The 27804-nt window shown below is 35.1% G+C and overlaps 1 protein-coding gene across 1 annotated transcript in view; it reads right to left on the bottom strand.

Annotated features, from left to right (window-relative positions):
• The window catches only part of SLIT3 (slit guidance ligand 3), a 502670-nt gene that overhangs the window by 226428 nt on the left and 248438 nt on the right, over positions 1-27804 (bottom strand). Inside the window, exon 5 of the mRNA XM_070934106.1 lies at positions 8549-8620. Within this exon, the coding sequence (XP_070790207.1) occupies positions 8549-8620 (72 nt within the window). The remainder of the gene's footprint in view (positions 1-8548; positions 8621-27804) is intronic.

The following is a 27804-nucleotide window of genomic DNA, read 5'->3' as shown; positions in this document are numbered from 1 at the left end:
TGTAGCGCACTAACCATCAATCTTTGAATGGAACTTGCCCACCCAGTATCAAAAGGGCAAACTGTCAAGCTGCTCTAATGGAGGGTTCTCTCTTTCACATAAAAAAGTCTTTTCATCTATTAGCCTGGATTGGAATTTTTGAACCTTATTTTCAACCTTTTCAAACCTAACCTATCTGCACAAAAATGTCTTTGAAAACTTATAATGTATGTTTCATGGAAAACTCATAATGTAAAATCATATGGTTGTGAAATAACACTGCTGATCCAACCTATCATAACTAAAGTTCAAACATAGCAGCAAATTCTAAACCAAGGTGTCCACTATTATCTGGATGATAAGAAGCTCTGCAGCAGAGAAGTTAATTAAATTAAGATATATTCACAATTTCCTAATTTTTGTAGGTATCTCTCTGACATGTGTCAGACTCTGTCCTCTGAGAGAGCTGCTATGCTTAGGAAATATAATTTCACCAAAAAAGAAAGGAGAAAGGGAAACGAATAAGAGGGAGGGAGGGAGGGAGGGAGGGAGGGAGGGAGAGAGAGAGAGAGAGAGAGAGAGAGAGAGAGAGAGAGAGAGAGAGAGAGAGAGAGAGAGAGAGAAGAAAGAAAGAAAGAAAGAAAGAAAGAAAGAAAGAAAGAAAGAAAGAAAGAAAGAAAGAAAGAAAGAAAGAAAGAAAGAAAGAAAGAAAGAATAAAAAATGCTTTGATGGAAAAAAAGCCCAAAATCATCCAGCACAAATAACACATTTCTTTTGTTATGTATGTATGTGTATGTGTACATATGTATGTGTATATACACACATACACACACACATACATACATACATATTATCCATTTATTTATGGATAATAAAGAAATCATCTAAAGATTAGAAAACACTAGACCTGTTCAAAGGGTCATCCTTTGAAAGAAAGATAGTGCAGCTTGATGTAACCAGAATGAACATAAAATTTAAGGTGGCCATATTTTTTTACCCTTATCTGGGACAGTCCCATGATCTTCTAAGAAGAGTATATTTCCTTTGCAGAAAAATAATTGCAGTAGCAAACAAATTTCAATAATAAGTCAAAATGTAGGAGATGACCAGGCTGAGCCCTGGGAGGGGTCAAAAGTCATGAGTCCCTCCACACCCTCAGGAGATCTAAGTCCAGCCCACCTTGAATACCTACCTAATTCATGCTAATTTCCCTTGACCGTTAGTAGCTCAGATTTTTGTAGAGAATTTATACTTGCAATAAATCTTTATACTCATTTGAACTGCCTGCATATCCTGATTTTGCCAGCACTTGACATTATTTATTTAACCTGAACAGATAAACAGAATAATTTGGTGGGGGGGACGGACAAAAACAAAAGGAAGCAGGAATGACTTCCAACTTCTTGTCGGCTTCCCCACTGGCTTTGTGGGAAGGTAGCTTGTGACTATGGGCATGTTGCAACAGCCTCTATTTTGTAAATAAAACTGGTCTAAATCTCAAGGAAATTTCAAAATTCATGACAATAGCATATGACAAAAAAACCCTTTCTAATTCTGTGATGGATTCTGAAAATATACATAGTGAGAGTGATTATAAAATTGGGATAATTTAGAGTTTGCATTTCTTTAAGAATACATCCATCTTTCAAAGGGAAGATGTAAAATATGAAATGTAACTCTAACATTGCATACATTTACCCATATTGAAAAAGTTGAATCACTTGGATGTATAATTCAGTTTCTAATAGTTCAACAATACAGCCAAATAAGGAAACAAAATATCCCTTAAAACTGCGAGTTGGTCTTCATTTTAAAGAAATTTATTTTGAAGCAACTGCATACTCTCCCACTACTTTGCATAAAATGAAAACAGAGGGAATACTGCAAACATTGAATGTTGCTAAAGCTAGAAAAGGAAATTGTGAGGTTATGTTTTATTTCCTAACAATACTGTATTGTATTTTTTTCAAATCACTGGAAAATTATAGTGCATAATGTGCATTTTGACATGCCAAGTTTCTTCCTTATATAAAATCTGAAATGTTTTATTTATTCCACTTGGGGACAGAATTCCATTTTAAATGTGCTTATAAGAACATGCAGAAAATTTTATCAAGACTTTTCAATCATGGTCGAGAAGAATTTAAGGAGTGGGGGAAATTAGTTAATTTTATGTAGCCACTAAGATTTTGTTGCAGAATTTATTTTGTTACATTTTTTAAAAAAAATTGTCTCATGCTGTATTTTTTTAGCCTTTGAAATCTTTTGGTCTGCTTCATTAATATATCTGAAAGAACTATTAAATCTAGTCATGCAACATTTAGTCATATGGATTATATTTACTTGCAGAAACTATTCTCCTGAGTTAGAGTGACACTTTTTTGGCTTGATTCCATTACAAATATTGGACTCTAGCATGAAACAAGTATGAAACGTAAGATAGACCAGTTCAAGGCTTTCCTTGAAAAAAAAACGAATATTGTTAATAATGATATGCTAGCAACAATGTATGACCTAATGAAGCTTCTTCTTTGCAATCTACAAACATTAGTTTAATATAGAGATTAATCAAAGAATGGTTTAGAGAGAGCTGACAAATGCAGTAGCAGAAGTTAGTGGAAGAGTGGATATTATAAACATGGCTTCGTATTACAATCCAATTTATAACAAATATTTAAATATGTATATCTGTGTATTCCTCTTGGTTGTTTCGCTGTATAGAATGCTATTAGAAAATATTTTACAATAAGTATAAAATAACAAACATGATTATATTTTCCATTTTGAAACGTTTTGAACAGGAAAACCAGTTTGGTATAGTGATTAAAGTGCTGGCCTATAAATAGGGAGACTGTGAGTTCTAGTCCGAATTTAGGTATGAAAACTGGCCAGGTGACTTTGGGCCACTTGTTCTCTCTCAGTCCAATCCACTTCATGGGACTATTGTTGTGGGTAAAATAGGAGGAGATAGGGATTGCTGCTTTGAGTTATTTATAAAATAATAAATGTGAAATAATAATCTAATCAATAAATAGATAATACTGGACAATATCTAAGTAAGAATGATAAAGTTTAAATGTAACAAAGAAAGAATTTAAGAATTTAAACCAGGTAATGAAATAAGGAACAAATTAATTATGAACTAAGAAATATGAACTAATTTTTTTTTTAATTTCTACTAGATGCTACTAGAATAAAATAATGCCGAAAGTCCTGACATCGGACCTCCAGTAAGATAAGTTAATTATTCAAGGATGGCAATTGGGGCTTTTAAGTGATTCCGTCTGACTGGCAAATCCTACAGACAGAAAGAGAATGAAAAGATTTCCTCTGCTGAACATTTCAATGCAATCTTTTAAGTGGTGTTTTATAGATTACAGTCATTATTGAATTGCATAACTTTAATTGCAATACAGAGGGCAAAATGCAAAGGGCAGATTTCTGGCTACTACCAGTACCAGGTATTAAAACATAAATCTAAATGAAAAACTCTACCTCCTCCCAATAATTTAATCCATATATTAAAATACATACTCCAGTTCATTCCTCTCTGGGGTGGCCCAAGCTGTATTCCATACAGTTACTCTAATTAGGCCAATGGAAGTGCAACATTGTTTTTTTAATTAGAAAATCACTTAGGAAATTACCTCCAACATAAAGCGTACAAATGTGCAGGGCTCAATCCATCAGTGTCAATTATTTCTCTCCTGTATTTTTTGCTATCCAAGCTCAGCTGCAGACAGGCCAAAGGCCACAAGTGCTGAAGCCAATCTAAGATAGAAAATAGGTGAAGGAGACAGATAATAGGTTGAATTTAAGTCAGTCTGTATCTTCATCATGAAGCTGTAATACCTTTGTAGTAAGTAATGCAACATGGACTGGATCCAAATCAATTAATTCTTTAGAAAGCAGAATTTCCTTATTTAGTTGTTTAACAGCTGCAAACCATTCTTGGACCCAAGATATTGCATTACTGTACAATTTTCTCCTTCCGTCCCAAGCACAGACTGACAATCTTCCTGAGATGGATCTAATATGACATGGGCAGAGTGAAGTATGGCAACAATAGAAATGGGGACATGATAGTAGCACAGAATGTTGTGTGCAGCAGACAGCAACTGAGCCTCTCCCAACAGCCTGAACTTGGAAACATAATGTTAATTGTATATTCACAAAATTTAACTACCAAATTTTCAAAGAAGTCAATGAGAGTCAAATTACCCTCCTTAACTCCAACTTACATAAAAAAACATGAATGTAAAAATCCCCACAAAATCTCAGAACTGAATCCATAGTTTTCTATCATGGCACCATTTGCATGCACAGATATATATTCAGACCCTTAGTCTCATCTTAATTTCTATTGGTCTATTGCCTTCCTTTATCTGGTATAGTTCATGGACCAGTGGCATGCTTCGCATGGACCAATGGTATGCTTTGTCTATCAGCAAACAGTGAACTATAATTCATTCCGATTTTTTGCTACAGTAATAATTTACTTTGGGTTTATTTCAATTTTTGTCAACAGGTGTTAGTTTCTTAAGAAGCCATTGCAATGTGCTTTGATGTACAAACGCTATTTCCATGAAATAGTGAATTTGTTGGCCCAGAAAGCAGGAGACTGTGACTTGTAGGCAAGAGTGAAATCCAGCAGGTTCTGACAGGTTCTGGAGAACCGGTAGCGGAAATTTTGAGTAATTCGGAGAACCGGTAGCGGAAATTTTGAGTAGTTCGGAGAACCAGCAAATACCACCTCTGCTGGCCCCAGAGTGGGGTGGGAATGGAGATTTTGCAGTATCCTTCCCCCAGGAGTGGGGAGGGAATGGGGATTTTGCAGTATCCTTCCCCTGGAGTGGATGGGAATGGAGATTTTGCAGTATTCTTATTTATTTATTTATTAGTCATATTTCTATGCCGCCCACTCTCCAAGGACTCTGGGAGGTTTACACCAAAGACAGTATACTAAATAGCATATTGCCCCCAACAAGATTTTGGTTATCACCTTTAAAACGCTCCATGGCTTAGGACCTAGTTATCTACGGGACCGCCTGCTACCACCAATAGCCTCCCACAGGTCAGTACGCTCCCATAGAGAGGGGCTCCTCCGGGTGCCGTCGGCCAAACAATGTTGACTGGTGGCCCCTAGGGGGAGAGCCTTCTCTGTGGGGGCACCTACGATCTGGAACGAGCTCCCCCCGGAGATACGGAGGATCCCGGATCTGCGCACCTTCCGTCGTGCACTTAAGACTTTTCTATTTCATCAAGCTGGCCTGGCCTAAATCTTCTCCTCTTTTTAAATGTAAATTTTAATTTGCTTTAAATTATGGGGTATTTTAAATTTGTTCAGCCAAATTATTTAATTCGTTTTTATTCTATTTTAAATTTTTGTATTCGTGTGTTTTATCCTGTGGCTGTTCACCGCCCTGAGTCCTTCGGGAGTAGGGCAGTATAGAAATTTAATAAAATAAATAAATAAATAAATAAATAAACAGTCTGGGTCCTCATTTTACCCATCTCGGAAGGAGGGAAGGCTGAGTCAACCTTGAGCCAGTGAGATTTGATCCGCTGATCTGCTGAACTAGCAGTCAGCTGAAGTAGCTGCAGTACTGCACTCTAACCACTGTGCCACCTCGGCTTCCCCCAGGAGTGGGGAGGGAATGGGGATTTTGCAGTATCCTTCCTCTGGAGTGGAGTGGGAATGGAGATTTTGCAGTATCCTTTTCCTGCCATGCTCACCAAGCCACGCTCACAGAACCAGTAGTAAAAAAAAAAATGAATTTCACCACTGTTTCTAGACCTTTCTTAGGCATGAAAGCTGGTTGGGTGATTTTGGGGCCAGTTATCCTCTCTTAGCCCGACCCACCTCACAGGGTTTTTGTTGTGGGGAAAATAGGAGGAAGAAGTATTAGGTCTTTTTGCCACCCTGAGTTGCATATAAAAAGGGTGGAATAAAATAATAATAGAATATAACACAGAATATAAAATACTGATCATAATACTAAATGCTTTTGTCATTATAATAAGCTTTGGACATTAGCATGAGAATAGATAAGTCTACATAGAAACATAAATTTGATTAAAAATTGAAATTTTTAGTAAAGTAAAGAGAAAAAAATAATATGAAACTAGTCTATTCATCTGAAGCTTTCAGTGTCTTCAGTACAATTTTTTTTTTTAATTTGATTTATATGCCGCCCTTCTCCGGAGACTCAGGGCAGCTTACAATGCGTTAAGCAATTTCTGGAAGTAACTTTCATCTACCAATAAATTTGATGATGTTTTTGATTAAAGCTGTACTATTTTTCCTCTTAGGAATCATTTAAACCTTTTGTCTGCTCATGAATACTGGCTGCTTTTTTTTCTTCCTTAAAATAAATTTTCCCTAATCAAACATAAGAAAAATAATTTTAAATAGCTATTTAAGGTTTAACTAAAGGTGATTGGGGAGCACTACTTAGAACTAGAATAAAAGGCCTTGATGGAAATCCATCCAGTTCTCTCTGTAAAATGGTACTTTCAGTGAGCACATAACATTTTTTTTCTTATGAAAGAACAGCCTTTTTCTGTTATCCAACCTTCCAAAAATACCTCAGAACAGGTATTTCTAAGTGAAACAAATTGTTTCCTGATTGATTCTCTTTTCTCCAGGTGAATTTTTCCTCCCTCACTTCTGAAGTACAACTGAATCTAAGCAGTAGGGTTGTGCAGTGATCTGAATTTGAAAGGTCAAATGTGATTTTGAGTGTGAATGAGGCCATAAATGAGCACTAAAGACCAAATGCTTTTCCTGGGGCTCCACTTCAGCTGCAGAGAGTGGCCACACCCACCCAAGAAAATATGAAGCTGAAAAGGTTAATATGAGCATTAACATCAAGTATGTAAGAAATGTAAGGAAGAATATTTATTCCCCTTCTTCAATTATTCCCTGTATTGTAAACACATGCACCAATTATTTTAGAGTTACAGCATAAAGATGCTTTCTCCAAATACTATTTTTAAAAAAGTATGTCCTACAGTTTGTTTCCTCTTGTGAAGACTGACTCAATTATCTTTGTTCTCTTCTTAACCTAACTGTATATGTTAATTATATCTTACTGCTAAATTTAAAGCTGGACATCTTGTGAAACCAAAATTAATTAATCCAAATTAATAGAAATTAGCACATTCGCATATGTAATGGTAGCTAGCCACATAAAAAAGAAATACAACTTCAGAAAATGAACAGAAAAAAATAATTAAATGCATGGCTCCCTTAAAGTGTGGTAGTTTGCAATTAGGAGCATGAGGCTGAATTCTCCAGGTTAAACTTTTGTCCAATGACTCATGGATATTGTCGGGGAAGTTTTATTTTTCCAGTTTCATTTCTATGTTTAAAATAAAGTATATTGGTGCACTGGATAAGATTCTTGAAAAACTACTGATATAATACATTTGAACAGCTTTAGAGGCCTGGTGGAAAGAACTACATGCAAATTGTTCTAATATTAATACAACAAAGCATTAGTTGAGCAATATAAAATTCAATTGTGATGAATATGTTAATCCACGAAGCTTCCAGTCTCCATAGTAGGGAATCTAGATTTCCTTATATATCACAGTATGTAATACCTATTACATCTTTCTTAAGCCACAGAAAGAGACAGACTTGTTGTTTGAATTGAGAATCCTTGAAGATGTGTCCACTGTGTTATATATTTGCTAGAGTTATTAATAATTTGTTCTTGTTTAACAGTCTTCAGTGACTGTTCAAAGTTATGACAGCATAGAATAAGAGATACTTATAACCAGTTCTTGAAATTCTAGGCATCCCACAGTCATGTGATTGTGATCTGGGCGCTTGGCAACTGACTTACATTATGATGTTTGCAGTGTCCTATGGTCATGAGATTGTCATTTGCAACCTTCCTTGCCTGCTTCCCACAAGCAAAATCAATGGGGAAGTGGTAGGGAGGCTTGCAAATTGCTCTGCTAAATCACTCATAGCCTCCCCTACCCAGCAGCAGGCACACACACACACACACACACACACACACACACCCTCTACTGCACACATGCTGCACTTTGTGGTACACCCAGGCATTTTCCTCCACCTGGCACCAGTTACTTACCTGCCAGCCAGCTGGCCTATTTACAAGCCACCTGGAATTTGCTTAATTACCTGCAATCATTCCATAACAATGGCAAAGGGAAGTGCTACAATTGCCATTGCTAAATGATGAAGTCATGCGATTTACAACTACATTGCTAGCAAATGAAAATTTTGATCCCTACTACTGTTGTTTATCAAGGACTACCTGTTTAGTACAAAGCTAAGTTATCAATTTCCTCCAAGTTCTCTTCAATAGACGTTAAAGACTGCAGTAGGGAAAAATAATACATAGAAAGCCTATACATATATTTAATCAAGATGTGAATGGATGTCAAAGGTGACCACCTATTTCTAAGCAAGAAAACTACTTCTGTATAACACAAAGATGCATATCTTGTCCTGAAATACACAAAATACATAAAATAGCATATGAAAAGAATTTAGCTTCAGCTCAAATTCTATTTATAGACAATACTTACAAATTCTTTACGTCAGTAATTCCTCGAAAAGCCTTTCTAGGGATGCCTTGAATCTGGTTTTCACTTAAGTCCCTAAAAATAACAAATAAACAAACAAATATTATGAACTCATTGAAAGTGACTGAATTTAAGAAAAAATATTGACATAAAGGTGTGTTTATAATTACAAATTCCTGTGATATGAAGAGGAGGAATAATGAAAATGTTAACATACTTTTATGAGGTCATGCACTGAAATGGTAGCTATGCAGAATTTTATATTTTCATAAATGGCAAAAAAAATTGTTGGACTGTTTACTACTGTGTACCAACTACTATTACTTTTATGCATTTTAAAATAAATATTGCACCCAATTGCCCTGAAATGATTTAAATGTTCTTTTTAAAGTCTGTATTTCTAACAGTTCATTTCTTTATTATCTGAAATATGGCAATAAACATCTGAAACTGAAAATAAGAGAGAAAAAAAGTAACTAAAATGCAGTAGAAAGGATAAAATAAGAAGAAATACTATTAGTATATAGATTACATTGCAATCTCTACCTATTAGTTCAAAATCACTTAAGGTAGTTGCAGATAACGCCATAACTGCATACTGAAAATTTATTAAAGCAAGCAATTTCATAAAAATCCTCATATTCTATTCCATCTTTCTTGTAAATTAAAGAAATAACCAAGAATCAAATTTCTCCTCTTCTTTTGCTGGGTTTATTTTGTGTTATATCTACAGGAAGAAATCTCCATGAAGCTACATATTTTTGTGGCTACTTTTTCAGAAGTCCTTCATTTGTTGAACTCCATTACAGAATACAAATATAATGGAAAGTTATATTCTGGTTTGGCAGTTATGAACTTTCTAATCAGAATGTGAACCTGACAAAATATTCCCCACCCCCACCTCCTTGCAATTAATATTGTCTAAAGCACAATCAATACATTCACAAATATTTTGTGCCAATACCCATGAACAGAAGAATAGTAAGAATGTCAGTAAGTCCTAAAATGATTAAGGATTATTATTATTATTATTATATGTTCTTTCATTTAAAATGATAATATGCTTCATATTATTTTCTCTATCCTTTGTGGAATACCATAGTCACAAGCAATAGCTTAGAAAAGCACAAAATAAGTATTCAAATATATGGCAAAATGAAGAAAATTGCATCACTATTATTAACAAGCATTGGTAATGCTCAATTTTATAAAATTGCGGGATACTGCATGGAAATCAAGGACAATAGATACTATCCAAACTTAATATGCTTTTTAAGAGATGTATACATTGTTCAGACATTCCAGTTAAGTAGCATTCATTAGAATGCACTCTGTGGAATTTTTTCCCCTTTGAAAGTGAATTCTCTATTGTGCCATGAACCTCAATCAAATTGATTTTATTGAATAATAAGCATTTTGGCTCTGAATGAGAGCACCACACAGAAAACCCACACTGACATGTTAGGTCATCTGGGTCACCAAGAGCTTTCTTCTGTTTTCCATCAGGCTGATGGTCTATTCAGCTCCCACCCCAAATGTCCTTGTCAAACTAATTCAATTTATACTAGTCATCTAGTCTACACCAATTCCTTTTGGTAGCTGTAATTGTTTTCTCAGACAGAGAGACAGGCACACAAATGGTACACATAACAATGCTTTATTGTTTTCAAAATGACGTTTCTAAACATATGTAAGTACTTCAGGACTTCCCCTAGTTGTGAAATATTCACAGAGAAGATGTTTTAACTTTCTACTCATGTTCATCACTAGTGACACTAGAATATTAAATGCTACATGATAGGCCTTTGATCTTAGCGATTCTGATCAGTATTATGATCTACTGAAAGTAATGCAAAGAAGCAAAAAGTTACGTATTATAAAAAATAATGTCTGAAACATTAAAGGATAATAAAGTAAACAGCACAAGGGAACAGCTGGAATTGAAACAGGAAAACACCCATTCCCAAAAAATTAAAATTATAACTATTATTTAAATAAGTTCCTTATTAATTCAAGTAAAGTAGAAGGGCAAAGTTTGAGAGATTTTAGCATATTAAAACACTTAATAATTCTTATTACTGTCTCCCTTATGGATGTATTCCACCTTCCTATTTGCAAGAAAATAATATTTTTCAATAGTAAGTTAATACATCTCATAGTAATTTGTATTTGCTTTATCTTCTGTTGAAATACTCTTGTCAGGTTAACAGTGAAGCAACTCCAAATCTTCAATATTTATTTCATAAATATTTCTCATATTCTGATAAACTGACAGCTTTAATGATGGTATTTCAACAATATGTATCTGGCAGATAATTCAGTACAAACAGATGATTAAAAAGGATGTTGATTTTTTGCATAATGTTTGAAATAACTGCAAAACACATTATGTAGCAGTTTTATAAAACAAGGCAAGGTGTGCTTTGTCCATACGGATGCTTTTTGTTGTGGCCTACACCAGTGCTATCACATCTTAAAAATGTTTTCTTAGGTCCATTAGGAAACTGTGTTTCCTAATAAATAATAATAATAATAATAATAATAATAATAATAATAATAATAATAATAATAATAATAATAATAAATGGTTGATACCTAGGATGCTGGCAGCAACCTGTATCAACCATTAGCATCAGTCAATGGTATTTGTGATACATTTTTGAATGTTCAGTTGACTGAGTTTCATATTTAACGAATAAAGATAATAGTAACATGTAACAGTGATACCCATTGTCATTGGGGCACTTGGTACCATGTCCAAGAATTTTATAAGATACATCAATAAATTGCAGCTTCCTGCAATAACACCAGCGGAGCTGCAAAAAACTGTGCTACTTGGAACATTGTACATCTTAAGAAGGTACTTGGTTGATACCTAGGATGCTGGCAGCAACCCATATCAACCATTAGCACCAGTCAATGGTATTTGTGATGCATTCTTGAATGTTAAGTTGACTGAGTTTCATGTTTAATGAATAAAGTAAATAATAAATAAATATTTATTTATTTATGATTAAGAAGTTGTGATGATTGCCAGTTCACACTTAAATATTCATGAATATGCAGGATACTGTATAGAAATCATTTATTAAAACAAAATGAAAATAGATATCAGTACTCTAAAAGATGTGCTAAGAATAATTTAACCTGTTTCACGATAGGAAACATCTATGCACAAAGTAGAAACTGCAATGATTACCATATTAGCTCTGTATTGGGCACAATTCTAAAACCAACAAAGAATTTCTTTAAATACATTAACACTGTGACCTATTGCAAGCAGACTATTTTTTTTAAAAAAGCCATCACTCAATTATCCCCACTTTGATCTTTTTAGTACAACATCAGAGAATGCTGTAAAATTTGCATAAAAGCTAACCACGGATTGGGGCCATTTACAGTGTCCTGTCCTGTCGAGGATCTTGAATCTAGGGAAGATAATTGTCCTCCAAGCCCTTTTTGCGTGATGGGGAGTGGGTGGTGGTAAAAGAAAGTTAAGATAAAAATATTAGTGGCAAAACATCTCTTTATTTATTTATGGAAATCTGGGAGGGAATTTTCAGTGAATGGGAAGATTTCGGATGTTGTTTTAGGTTTGAACAACAGTTGTATTAAAGATATAGATTCCAGCCATTCTAACATGACCAACTTAATCATTATGACTAAATTTTCAGACCTAGGACTTCTGAACAATGGAATTCTCAATCTTGCTGGAGTCATTTGTGGATATGCTAAACATATAAATATCTTCTAAATATGATTACACTACAGACTTTAAAAAAGACTGATTTCTGACACCTTAAATGTAAATTTCCTAGTCTTCTATCAACATACAGATTTCACTTAATGAACATCAGCTGGGTTAGCTCACTATGATTAGTATAATATGGGAATTGTGGAGTTTATTTTATTTTATTTTTTCATCTGAAAACGTAGTATAAGTTGAACAGAACACTGTTAATTTTTTGAAAATTTAGGAAATGTTGCTGACTTTACAAAAAAACAGAAAGTGATCTACTGCATTCCTAACTAAATAAAACTAAAATAAAATCTTCACTTTTCAATATTAATAGTCCAACATTGTAACATAATAATGTTAAAATATCAATGTTCTTGAATATTTATAAGCTATTCCCATCGCAGATGACTCCATACGCACATACAAAGATTTTCTGTCGACTGTGGACTTTTTTGGCTTCTCTGTAACTTTATCATGACAAATAATTACATCACAAAATGCACAGATCGTATTACACCTCTTAGTCTTCCCATTGCAACTGCTCTGTATAATATGAGCCAATCTACTAAAATGTACATTCCATTGATATGAGTCCATTTCTGAGTCCATTTCATAAAGTACATTTGAGAACAGAAAATTAAACTGTTCATACATCAGAAATATTACAATTTCTTCAAAGCACAGCACTAAGATTATGAAAGAATGAAATGGAATCTCCTTTCCTTTCTTCCTTCCTTATACATGTATGTATGTATGTATTCATATTATTATCAGAAAAGCAAAATTATTTCCCTTCATTTAAAGGAAAAGTATCAAAATCTGCAATATTGTCTTCCATTACTTGATCGTCATAAACAGTAATAGTTTTTACCTTTATAACTATGCAATACAGCAGCTGGAATAGGTCATGGAGATTATTTATGGCAACTATTCTCTTCATGCCCTGCATTCACCCTAAGGCAAGCTCATTAAAATCTAATCAGATCCTCCCAATTAGAATCTTGATATAATCTCATTCATTATCAGCAAAATGGATTCTATTTAACATATTTCTTTTTTGTAAAACAGGGGATTAACACCTGGAAATGCAAAAGAACTAGCCTATTTAAACAGTGGTGAAGAAACAATAATCTACTAAAAGAAAAAAAATGAAATACCTTACTTGATAAGAAAAAGCAAGCCTTGATGGATATTTGGCCCTACTGCATACCACAAAGATTGTATAGTGTGATTAGATTCAGAATTTTCACTTACTGGCTGACCAAAAAAAGTGTGGGTGTGTTCTTGCCATTTAAAAGCATTAAAGTATCTCTTGACATTTCAAGGTTTATTCTTGCAGAAGACAAGGGCAAAACTCTGATTAATCAGCAAATGTCTTGGCTCAGCGCTCTGCAAGAATATTTATTTACATAACAGCACTTCCAAAAATTAACTAGACTCTCTTCTGAGTAGCCATCAAACATGTTATTGGATTGCAGATTGACAATGTCAGTTCACCCAATCAAATTAAGTATATATATATAAAAGAAGCTGAGAGTTGGTAAGGGGAAATGGAGAATTCACAGGATGGTTGGGCTTATTTAAAAGTATTCATAAAGGTTTACATGTTTCAATACTTACTTACTACAAAGTAAGTATACAATAAGTTTACTCCTTTTACAGGAGAAAAATAACTCCTAAAGAAGAAACTGGTCTCACCTCTAGAAAGATTAAATTGTACCTCCAGGATTAATCTGTTTAAAACTTTTTCTGAATGTCAAAGAGTTACTTACAAAGAATTAGCCTTCCTAGGTGTATATCTTTGGTGAATACTCACGTATAACATTCGTGATTAAAGAGGAAACACTTTTTGAAACTTTGGAATATTAATCATAGAAGAAAGAGTTTCCAGGTCCTTAAGGGATATGCTGTACTTAATAAGTCTCAATAGGAGGCAGTGACTGGTCATCATGCCTGGGCATGGAAAGCAAGCAAGGTCAAGATATGATCAACCATGTGATCTTAACTCATGTGAAAAAGGGCAGGGTTTCACTAGCATGAATGTGTTTCCCATCTTGAAATTTTTGATCTTCCTGCAGAACCCCTTGCCTGCTGTATGTTGACTCAATAATATTCTATCAAAAACACAGCTAAGAAAATTATGATTTACAGTATCCTCATACCACACTATGAGGAGGCAGCAGAAAACTAAAGTTTATATGGCTGTATATTGGAACGGAAGTTTGAATAATAGAAGGCACATTAGATAATACAGATCTACAAATTCAGGTTATGGTTGATCATAGTTTTGATCAAAGTTAATCAACTGGGATTTGCAATTAACAGGAGACCATAATGAGAAATAAAGGTTTGAAATGGTTTGTAAACTATGTTTGAATTGTAATTTGCTTGATGTCTAAATTAACAAATCATAAATATGGTTTGTACAACACATTTACCTAAAAAAAATTTAAGCATGGTAGAGACAAATTTCTGAGCTTACACAACATATTGAACCACAAAGTAACTAAATCACATAATATGTAATTGGCAAATTTGTGGTTCAGTTATATAAACCCAGTCAACAATTCTTTTTTAGGATTAGTATCATGATTTACAGTTTTATACAGGGACTTAAGCTCATGCACTGCATTAAAACATAATGTGGTTTGCTTGTTTTTGGTCTAGCATTTTGTATAAATGCAACCATTGTGGTACATGCATTTGTGATTTATTTCATCTTTATTCAATAAACTACAGCTGAATAAACCACAGCTTAATGCAACATATGATGTAGGCCAAAAATTCTTCTTTAGGTTATTTTTTTTATAGTTGTTTCTGGGTCAACCAGAATTTACTTTTCAACCAATTAAGATAATTATTCCATTTCCTGAATTCTGGGATGTAAAGGAACTATTATCTGATGACAATTCCTAGCTTTTAGGAATAAAGTTGCTGAGATAGGAACCATCAGAACTTAGGCTCAAGAGAGGCTTTTTAGCATCATATCCCAATGGGCTCCTTTGGTCTTGAAAAAAATGGCAAATTATCTTTGACTTGGAAGAGTGGGAAAGAACATAGATCTTATAAAGGCTCAATCATTATAAAGGTTTTAACTGCTGTATATTGCCCTAGACACTGAAGTTTTTGTTTTAGTGACTGCCTTGTACAGTGACCATTCACAGTTGTGACAATGATCAAAAAATAACTTTGTAACTGATCTTTGCAGGTATGTAAAGGAAAGGAAAAGTGGAGTAAAAATCGTAAGTCCTATAAGGTGCAAGGCTTGACAGCAAGATCTGCCTACTTGTATTCCCATCATTATGGAAAAAGAAGAGAACCAGAATCAGTTATGGCTGCAGTGAATTAAATGAAAGACAATAGTGATGTCTTCTCTTCCGGTCTGTTCTCAGCAGGCTGTGTAGAGCAGAGGGGTCAAAAAGTCAAAATAGTGCTTTGTTCCATTATTTGAACCAAGTTGAAGCCTACAGTAGATGGACTATGAAATTGATTAATGGAGCAGCTAGTGGGGTAGGAGAGAATCCCAGAACTCACAGTCAACATAGCAGTCCTGACCCAAAACCTGGCAGCCATTTCTGAAAAAGCACTGCAGCTTCTGCTCTTCTCTGCTGCTGAATATCCATCTCATTGCCTGATTAAAATGATGGGAAGCCAAATACATTTCTTGCCTTTCTCATTCAATGTGAACCACAGTGTATTTGAGACTTGAAAAGTTTCCCAATCACTGAATCTGAGTAGAATTTATAATTGGAGTAATGAAAGAGGGAACAAGTAGGCAACTTTATTTCCAATGAAAAAAAAAATTGGCCAAGTACTTTTATAACAAATCAGTAGGCTAACTTTAATTTCCAAATCAAGAAAGTGACTGCTAACCATGAACCCATCATTTCCAGCATAGTTAATGCTTAGTGTGGGAGTGTGTTGCTGACATGGGCTGGGATGAAAGAAGCTAAAATGACCATTTTGAAGTGTATTAATTCTGAGTATTGTTAAGAAACCTCATATAATTTATTTTCATGAAACCAAGTCTGCTTGGTTATCAAAGGAAGAATGGAGGAGCAAGGGGCATCTTTGGGGATGGGAGGTGAGTAAAAAAAAAAGCAAGATGGCAGTCATGAATGTATTATTGAAACTCTGTGCTTTTGCTCATGCATGTAACTTCAATGTATGTACAAAGAGGTGGGGCTTTCATCATGTAATTACAACCACTATTTTGACTTTTTGACCCCTATGCTGTACACAGCCTGCTGAGAACAGACCGGAAGAGAAGACATCACTATTGTCTTTTATTTAATTCTCTCTCTCCACCACCACAAACAGAGACGCACAGCCACACTTCAGGAAATTCAGGAACTGTCCTCCAGATACACATGAACAAAAGGAGAAAAGGATTAAGTGGCTTATAGTTTCAGACTTGGACAAGAAGAGAAAAGAGAAAATTGGGAAATTGTACTTGGAATAAAGTTGGCAAGACAGAATCCATAAATTCCCAGTTTGTTTAGAGAGAATGATCAAGTTAATACATTTCAATGATCTTCCACAGTTTAAAGAAAATACAAAATATGCACTAATTTGGAAGAATTAAAGGGGGAAAACATAGAATTTAAACTCTAGAACATAGATCTCTATATACATTTTAGGTTTCAAGAAGCAATTATATATAGTACACATTCATTCTTGTTTAATTTTACTGAACCATGTCAGTGGGTCTTTTGTCAACAAGCTAAATCGTGAATAAACTATTAAAATTCTTGATAATCAAGATTACAAACATGTCAGATTGATACCAATTTCATATCATTCTGATCAAGCCACTACAATAATCAGTATGGTGGCATTGGTGTAGAAAACTACAATATCTACAAGAGAAACTTTCATAAATAAACAGTAAAAAATAGCAATACATTAACCCCTAAAACTAAAGCAATAGAAAGACGAATGTTGATGGGTTTCATTTAGTTTTAACTGTTGTATGAACCTTAGCCATTAGGATTTATAAGCTATGGATATGATTTCAGATATTTTGCAAACCTAGTAAGTTTAACACAGTATGAAAACACAAACATTAATTTAATAAATTTCAATAAAGCTTAAATTAAATATGAATCTTTACGATTGGCTTTGAAATAAAATTTACAATCTGCATAAAAATTGCTATCATATCACTGATAAATCTAATATTTACAATAGATCCAAATCCAGGTTCCAGTTCAACATTAAAAGGATTGCTAAAATTGCTTACTTTTTAAAATACTCATTAAACATTTTATTTAAACAGTACACGGATCCTACGGCAGTCTGTCATGCACAATATTGTATGATGATTAAAGTATTGAACTAGACAGAGCCATGTTCAAACCTACACACTCAAGCTCATTAAGTGATTTTGGGTCACTCTCTCAGTGCAGCATACTTCATCTGATTAATTGATTGATTGATTTAATTTGTATAGCCACCCATCTCACATTTGTGGTTCATAGAGTTGCTGTTAAAAAAATTGGAGGAGGAAACATCCATATATAATGTCTGAAGGCAAGCAGGATGTAAATTAATCAAATAAATAAATATGCTTTTATTTTTAACACAAAAATGCTAAATCTAAATAAGAGGGACATACTAAAGTTAAGAATACATTACGAAAAATTGATCATGCACACATTTTTTTTTTAAAAAAAATCTGGAATTTGTGAACAAAACACAGCATGCCTATTAAACTAGATCATGGGTCAAAGTTTAGAGTTAATTGTATATCATTTTTCAACTATCTTCCTCCCATAGAACATTAATAAGAAACACACTCTTGGGAAAATGTCTTTTAAGGTTCTTACAAGGATAAAGAACCCCAGCATATAATTTATATAATTTATATAATTTATATAACTCACCGCCCTGAGTCCGAAAGGAGAAGGGCAGTATAGAAATTTGAATAATAAATAAATAAATAAATAAATAATTTTTTCTCAAGGCAAGACTTTTTTTAAACTTTTCAGATAATTGCTGTCAACGTTTAGGAATAAATAATGAAAAAGGGTGTTAAAGGCATAGAACAGAAAACAGGTATCACTGAGCAAGGAAACCCATGCATAAAAACCTTCTATGGCAGTGAACTCCTGCAGGACTCCACTGCACGCATCTCTGAAATACACAAATAATATTTCCAAGCACATACTTAATGTTCAAATGGCAAGATATATTGATCCGCTTCTCATCTCCAAGTATCTTAAGTTTACCCAGAAGACTATTTTATTTAATTAAGTGGATATATAATAAATATATAATAAATATATATATTTATTCCCCCCCTCTATTGATCATAAGAGAAGCTGACATATATTTGAGTCGGGCATACATCAGCTTCATTTAATGGACCTCCACTTAGGAGAGTGGTTGGCTCTAAATCAAGGTAAATGAGCGCAAGTACTCCTCTGGGATGCAGGACTCAGCCAAATCTATAACATTTTACAGTTTTTTTTTTAAAAAAAACTTTTAAACTAGAAAGCATATGGAAATTAGATAGGAAAATGTTCTCTCCTTGCACGTTTCAATTAAGAATGTCAATACCTTAATTAAATTGCTCAATCTAATGAGATTTATACCAATGAATGTGTTTTATACTTATAATAGCTTTTTTGGCTGCTGTTCAGAATGTCAAATAAATTGTGAGAACTGGGATTAAAAAGTAGAAATTGACATTCTGAACCAAAGCCAGCAATCCTTCAAGATTCATTTTTCCATTTCATTCATGTGATTTTGAAGAATTAATGAACCCTGTAATAACTTTGTGTTTTTAAAAGTCAGTTTATTTTCCAGTTCATCTGTGTTATCTATTTCTCCACTAAAGTAACACTATTACTAAAAGGTATATTTATATAATAAAAGGTATGTTTCTTTTTATGTCCTGTATTTTTTTTCTTTTTGCAGATTTATTTCCTAATGAACAATAAACTTCACTATTCAAAACTTTCCTTTCAGACTATCACTACTCAAGTCTTAAAAAGAAAATAAGAATTTATTAAAGGGAGAAAAAAACTACTTCAAAGCTTTTTAAACAATACGTTTTATTTTCTTTATATTCTTACAGAGTTCTCAGATCCCTATAGTAATAATATACTTCCCCTTACAAAGAAAGAAACACCATATTTTTAAAAGATTCATTGTCAGTAAAAAGAAAAAATACCTACGGTATTATTATCTTCCTCATTACAAGGCTTACTCTTGCTACATTGTCAAGAATATTTTAATCAAAAGCCTACATCAGAATACAATTTCATATCTTATATGATTTTTAGTCCCTTATCTTGTTATTGTCAACAATGTAAAATAACCATTTAAAAAAGAAAATTAAGAATGGTTGTTATCCATCTGCTCCAGATTATTATCATTTATTTTATTCTTTATTTTTCAGTATTGTTCCAGTATATTCATATGATGAAAGAGGTGGTGTGCCATTAAGAAAGTGGGGGGGAGGGAGTGGGGAAAAGGAAATAGCAAAGGAGGAGGGAGCCTTATTCCTTCAAAAAAAGGACAGATTGATGAAAACTTTTTTTTCTGCCTCTCACTTCTCAAAATACCTTTGATAAAAACTTGGATTATTTCTTTGTAATTCAGTCATGATTAATTGTTCTGATTTTATTAAAGGGGAAGATTCTCCATCACAGACTTACTACTCTAGTGGAAATGAAACCCTGTATAGCACTGCAGGGCCATGGCAATGTAAGGCAATGAAAGCTGCAGGTATTGAATTACCTGCATGGCAATCTATTTAATTCCTGCACTCCATTAAACAAACTGGGATATTTATTTCCTGCTGTTTCACAAACGAGAAAGTAATGGGGATATGTTCTCTTTATCATCTTAATTATGGTAATTCACAATACATATTTCATAGCAGACAATACAGATGAAGAAAGCCTCCAAAAAGAATAATTCATGTTCAGGACTATTCAATTTTTTGCCATAATCCATAGATTTATAAAGCCATGCTGTTGGCTATGGTACTGTGAAGCTTCCAATATGATAGAAAGTGCAATTGTATCCTACTTTGTTAATAATAAGAAAGAAGCCTTTCTGAAGGAGAAGGGGCATTGGTCTTACCTGATACGTTCCTTTTCATTGGGTGGAGATAGCATCCAGGAATGGCTTGACCTCATCTGCTACCTGATTGGATTGAGTCTGTCAGAGCTGTGAGGACACGTCTCCTTCACCAATGGTCCCCAGCTTCTGGTGAAGATGAAGTGACTGACTTGACGTGTCTTGTTCGAAAGTTCTCCCCTTTGGACCCAGGACCAGTCAGTCTTCAGGGTGGGGCTGGAGGCTATCTCCACCCAACGAGAAGGAACATATCAGGTAAGACCAATGTCTCTTCTCCATTGTGGTGGAGATAGCATCCAGGAATGGGACATACCAAAGCTGACTTGTCTTACGGGTGGGACAGCTAGCAGACAAGGTCAACTCATACGTAGATGCTATCTCCACCACAGTGGAGAATGGGGTACTTAATCCCTACTCTGACTATCAGGCTGAAAGAGATGTCAAGCAGACTGAAGAGGAATCAGAAGTGCATTCCTCATGTCAGAATGAACTGTCCTACTATGGGATGACTAGAGAAGTCCCTGAGGCTAGTAGCAGTGGAAAAAAATCTGACTCAGCAGATGTAGCCATAATCTACTGAGGGGAAGATGGTGACCTGTGGGATAAAGGAAGGAATTATTCAAATTCTTTTTCCAAAACTAACTCCTGTAGTTGAAGAAGAGCTGATGAGAATTGGACAGCATGAATTGAAGCATTCTGTAATGGGATCAATAACAGAAAGGTTGGAGATAGCCACTGTGGGGATGAACTTGGAGCTGAAGAAGCCACAACTGGAGATCTCTTTTTCTTCTTGCCATGGTGAGATTTTGGAGGAATCTTAGAAGACTTTGAGTTAAGAATACTATTGTGTTGAATTTGGCACTCCTTTTGCAGCATGAATAAGGTTGTTTGTACTTTACACCTTTTTCTGACCATGTTCAACGAAAAGAGCAGCACCAGGAAAATGCAGGCCAATTGCCTGCTTACCAAAGACTTTCACATTGCTAACTGCTGATGCAGTCCAGCAGCATCTAGTTGAAAAACAAGCTCTTTCCACCTGAGCAGAAAGGAAACTGCTCAAACAGCAGCAGAACAAAAGATCAACTCCTAAATGACAAGGTGATTTTGGAAAATTACAAAAGAAAAAAGACCAATTTGAAAGTAGTTCGGATTTATTACAAGGATTTGATTCCCTGCCATTAATTGGATAAACAAGTGCTTAGAAATAACTTGAGTAAACAAAAACATCAGTAGCTTTGTGGAAAATCAATGATGCAATGGAAGACAGAGTTGCTGGTCAATGATGATAGAATGGGAGAGATTAATATCAAGAGAGGATTCTGTCAAAGAGACTCACTCGCATCACTACTGTTTCTCATCACACAGACTGACTACAAACAATGGTAAATCAAAAAAAAAAATCTACACTGGAATATCTGCAAGAAATAGAGATAGTCCTCAATTTACGACCACAATTGAGCCCAGAATTTATAGTGGTAAGTGAGAAGTTTGTTAAATGAATTTTGTCCCATTTTTACGCCTTTTCTTTTTACGCCTTTTCTTTTTACGCCACATTTGTTAAGCGAATCAGTGGCATTGTTAAATTAATCACACACGTTGTTCAGTGAATCTGACTTCCCATTGACTTTGCTTGACGATTGCAAAAGATGATCACATGACCCTGGGCGTTGCCGACCATCATAAATACAAATCAAATGTCAAATATCCAAATGTAAATCATGTGACCATGGGGAATGCTGCAATGGTCATAAGTATGAAAAATGGTCAAAAGTCACTTTCTAGTGCCATTGTAACTTTGAACAATTTCTGATTGAACTGTTGTAAGTTGAGGACTACCTGTACTATTTATTTCCAAGCAAGCATTGCTGGGAGTATAAAATAGAAAATGAAGAACCTAAAGTGTGCTGGATTGTTAGAAGTCAAAATGGGAAGGCACCTGCCACATAACACCCCATACTTAATAACTATCAATAAGAAAGCCTAAAGGAGGAGGAGGAGAAGGAGAAGGAGAAGGAGAAGGAGAAGGAGAAGGAGAAGGAGAAGGAGAAGGAGAAGGAGAAGGAGAAGAAGAAGAAGGTTTAGATAGTAGACAAGCCAGTACCTGGAGACAGCAAAGCCGAAAAGAAAGAACTGGAGAAAAATCACAAAATAAAAGTAGTAGGTGTCTACCTCCTGAGAAAGGAAAGGAACGACCATAATCTGTTACCTCCCCCCATCCCCAAACCAGGAAGCCACATCACAATGATCCTATAATAATCAACCAGCTTTTTTAAAAAAAATGATATTTGTGCACAATTATTTACATCACAATGATCTATAACCTTCCATATTATTCAGATTCATTGCAAAAAATAGTTAATGTGAAAAAGTTCTCAGCCATGCAATAGCTTTTTGCAGGAAAATAATTCTTAGTTTATAATTATTGTATTGTTGAAAAATGAAAGAAAATACCATTGCACAAATGCTCCATCAAAATAAACTTCCCCATTTTTCTGCATATCTCCGAATTGTGTTTCCATAAAGGGCATTTAATGATCCGGCTCTGATTATATTTTAGTTTTATAAAAATAAGCCTGCATGCACATTGATATCCCTTCTCAGTCATGCATATGAAGAAGCAATTATAAGCATCTACTTTTGAGCTATGCACTGTCCATCTTTAGTCCAAATAGAGAGGACTACACTTTACTCTAGAAGCAATTAATAAATCGGAGTGTATATATTTTATCTCAGATTTGTTTGAACTATAAATGTATGGGTTGAAGCTGGTGAGGCAAGAGCCAGCAGTTCTCAGACTAAAGATGGCCATTATATAAACATACAACTATCTTTGGTTTCAAGGCCACCAACCACTGTAAAGGATTGTTTAATTTAAAAGGGCAGAAGAACATTCAAATATAAGTGCTTGAGAATAAACAAACTCTGACATCTTTACACTGCAAGGGGGCTATCTACTGTTATATGTGGCTTCAGTATTAACTGCAGTAAAAATTTCAATCTTCCCAAGCTGTTTTTGAGATAAGATTTTGCCAAGTTAAAGTGAAATATTATGCTAAGCTGTGAAATGTCAAGAGACCCTTGACTCATTCCTGAGCTCATTGCAGGAATCATGAGAACAGATTCCTATCAATAAAGACAGGAAACCCACCACCTAATGAGCAAGGATTAAAATAATGGGTACTGAATTGCTAGCAACTCCAATAGTGGTTCTCCGAGTTGCCAATATCTTACTTCAGTATTTGAACTGAGTAGGAACGTACTGTGGGTGTATCAGTCTAGAACAGTGATGGCGAACCTTTTTTGTGCCGAGTGCCCAAAGCGTGTGCGCACCTTCAAAATGCAATGTGAGTGCCCCCTTGCATTCGCTTCACCCCCGTGCATGCATGTGCGTCCCCCGCACATGCGAGCCCCCTACCCATTTTAGGTTTCCAGGTTGGTGCAGGAGGCCTTCCAGGCCCAAAATGGAATGCGGGAGTGCGTGCGCATGTCTGCATACCCCAAAAATGCAATGCAAGAATCCCCTGTATGTACCCCACCCCCATGCAGAGACCCGAAGACCAGCTGCCCTGTGGGAGGCACATTGCATGTGTAGTGGAGCTGTGCTGGGGCGATGGCTGGCATACCCGCAGAGAAGGCTCTGTGTGCCATCTGTGGCACGCTTGCCATAGGTTCACCATCATGGATCTAGAACATGAATCACCTAGCTAAAGAGATATCACCTCATGAACCATAATAGATCTCCAACCGGGATGGCCCCTGATAACCATGATGTTCAATTACATCTGCTGCAGGCAACTTACTTTGAATATATTCTTCTCTACCAGATGGTGATGACTGTGTAGCTTATCTTCTTTGCTTAATGCGACTGTATATCTTGATATCAGATTACATCCCTCCTTACCAAACTTGCATAGAATTTATGATTAACTTTATATCCGTGATATGTATGTCAGATATATCTTTCCCAGTCACCAAATGGTTTCTTTCACTCTGCAGAGTAGAGGAAGGTTTCTATATATTGCCCATACCTTTCTGCTGCTGAATGTAAATAAAAAAGTTCAAGTTTGAACAATCAAAAAGCTAGTTTTGTGTATGGTTAAGATATCAGGCTATAAATCAAGAGAATTCTAGTGCTGTTTTAGACATGAAGCCAATTGGCCAATCACTTTTTCTCAGCCCTAGAAAGGACGCAATGGCAAACTGCTTCTGAAAACTTTGCCAAAAAACCTGCAGGGACTTATCCAAACATTCTCTGACAATTAGACATGATTGAGTGGAAGAAGGAAAAGAAGAAATAAAGAATAATCAAAGGCTAGCTCCTTTGGGACTGCCACAATGTTATTTTCAGTGACTCTGGAAAGTTCTAGGATGGATGGATGAATGGATGGATGGATGGATGGATGGATGGATGATAGATAGATAGGTAATTGTTACCAAGTCTTCTGTTCTATTATCTGTTAATTTATATCCATGTTTCATTTTATACCATTGAGCCAATAAACTGTTTTTGACATTTGCTGATGTTTAACAAACAAATATCAAACTATATTTTTGCTAGCTGAACTGTAGTGTACAGTATGCATTTTCTGATTAGGGATTGATTAGTGTGCTAAATGAAAATTAAACTGGAAATTGCTCACTATAATTTTCCAGCACAGTAAAATGGGCAACAGCCCTTTTGATTTTGAACAAACTGAATTTGAACATTTTGAATTCCATAGTTATAAATATTACCTTAGGCTTTTTACTATATATCCCTTATACAGGAAATTAATACTTGGTTGCATCTTAAGTTTCTATAAGAAAACTCTATCCATAATAAAGGTACTCCCAAAGCAGCTGGAAGAGTACAAAATGTTTTAATTGCATTTTCTTTTGGCAAGTCTCCTCACACCATTTAGAAACCATTTAAGGGGCTGAAAATGAGGGGCTCCTGAACATAGCATGGAAAAGTGGACTGAGAATTGGTGAGTCTTCCATCTCTTCTTCCATTAACCCAAACTTCCACTGATCCAAAGGATATTCTGTGGTCCTCCAATCCATCCATCACTTGTTCATGTATGAATTGAATGTGCACAGTAAATACCTAGTCTCAAAATAAAAAGTTAACTAGAAAGTAAAGTTAAGAAAGCTTGGAAAGTATTTTTAAAAATGCACATTTCATGTTCCCAGGAAATCAGACTGCGACATTTACTTAACAATTTTTGAAACTGAAGATATAGAGATTTTAGACAAAATGCAGATTACAAAGCACTCAATTCAGAACGTCACAAATAATAAAAACATACTATGTGTGAACCAAAGGTGCTATTTCAAAAGGCAACTGGACTTTCTTAGTTTTTTTTCCCCTTAAAACATTTCACTTCTCATCCAAGAAGCTTCTTCAATTCTGGGGGGGGAAAAAAAGCAAGAAAGTCCGGTTGCCTTTTGAAAAAGCATCTTTGGCACAACCATGACCTGGATGAGGGACAATCTCCATAGACATACTAGGTGTAATTACACTGACATACCATTCACCATTCTTATCTAACTAAGGAATGAATAAAGGTAACCAATCCTAGTACCATAATAAAAAAATAGACAACTTTGAACATACCTTGTTTTCTGAGATATTTATTCGTTAGAGAAATAAGAATTTAAATGATACTGTCATTATCAGATATTATTACATTTATAATCTAGATTTTATTTTTATTTTATTTTTAAAATATTCTATGTGATATCATAACCTATGGAGCAGTGGTGGGTTTCAAGTTTTTTTTACTACCGGTTCTGTGGGTATGGCTTGGTGGGCATTGCATGGCTTGGTGGGTGTGGCTTGATGGGCGTAGCAGGGGTAGGATACTGTAAAATCCCCATTCCCACCCCAGCCCAGGGGAAGAATACTGTAAAATCTCCATTCCCACCCCACTCCAGGGGAAGGTTACTTCAAAATCCCCATTTCCTCCCAATCAGCTGGGACTTGGAAGGCAGAGAATAGATGGGGGCGGGGCCGAACTACCCAAAATTTCTGCTACCAGTTCTCCAGAATTGGTCAGAACCAGCTGAAATCCACCTCTGCTATGGAGCTTCACTTCATGTTCAGGTGCAGATCCAGGATAAAAGTTTTTGGAAGTGTTTTAAAAAAAAACATTTTGATCCCCATAATGTCTTTCTCCACTTTATGCCAATTGTATTTTTCAACTGTTGAATGATATAAAATATACTAGGGTGGTTCGACAAGATAATTCCTTTAGGAAGGAGGTTCAGAATACAATCATTTATACATGTCATTTTGAGGTCTGCATCTGTATGTATGTATGTATGCATCTGCAGGAAAATGTTAAGGGTTCTTACTTAAATCCTACAATTTGATTCCCCCACTCCTAAAATGAAGTCTGGTTTTCATTTCCTTCCGTGATTGAATTCTCTTATAACACTCTGGCAAAAGGAAATTGTGTATGCCATTCTTCTATAGACCCAAAGCAGATGATTGAATTATACACACGCATGGTATGGATTGCTCAGACTTGAAATACATTGTATTTTAAATCTATCTTCACAGAACACCATATTGCGTGCATTTGACTTACATGACAGGAAATGAAATGCTGACATTCAGCAAATCTGACCCTGTTCCATGAAGAAAGACGAAAGAGGACACTTAAAAGTTCTGTGTTAAACATGATGGTTTGATAAAGTTTATGCTACTTTTCATCATTCAGGTAGGCCAACATTATATTCTCTGAAGAAAACTAAATCAAAAATAGGGTCTTAGCCTCTGCAGAGGAGATTAAATCCTACAGCAGAGATTGTTTTAAGGCATCTATTTCTAGAGAAAAACATAAGTCCTTGACTTATGACAATTGAGCCCAAAATTGCTGTTGTTAAGTGAGGCATTTGTTAAGTGAGTTTTACCCCATTTTACGACCTTTCTTGCCACAGTTGTTCAGTGAATTGCTGCAGTTGATAAGTTAGTAACTTGGTTGTTAATCGAATTCCCTATTGACTTTGCTTGTCAGAAGGTCGCAAAAGATGATCACATGACATTGGGACACACGTTTCCCAATTTGGAGTTCTGCAGGTATGTTGGGACTGAAATGTTGGGACTGAAATTCCCCCAAAATATGGCCTTTAACTAGAAATTGGAGTTTAGCGAAGGATTCCATCTCTTCTATAAATAGGCTACTTTGTTACTTTTTTCTTTATTTTCTTTGATGGGAAACCACACTTTTAAATTGCAATTAAACTGATTTATTGCTCATGCCTATGCACAGGAATCTACTCAATCAACGGTCAACTAAAGGTTCATGGAATTTAAGAAAGGTTGGACTTAGATTACTTGTGGGAACCTAGCAATTCCAGGCTGATTCCTTTTTTGACTCCATCTCCAAGGCTCTGCCACTCCTTCTTTTACAAAAACCATTGAAACTGAAAATATATAGGAAAT

The sequence above is a fragment of the Pituophis catenifer genome, unplaced genomic scaffold (assembly GCF_029215685.1).
Source record: "Pituophis catenifer annectens isolate HBS135680 unplaced genomic scaffold, rPitCat1.0.hap2 SCAF_2, whole genome shotgun sequence".
In the NCBI taxonomy this organism is placed as follows: Eukaryota; Metazoa; Chordata; class Lepidosauria; order Squamata; family Colubridae; genus Pituophis; species Pituophis catenifer.
This window is presented reverse-complemented; position numbering and strand designations above follow the sequence as displayed.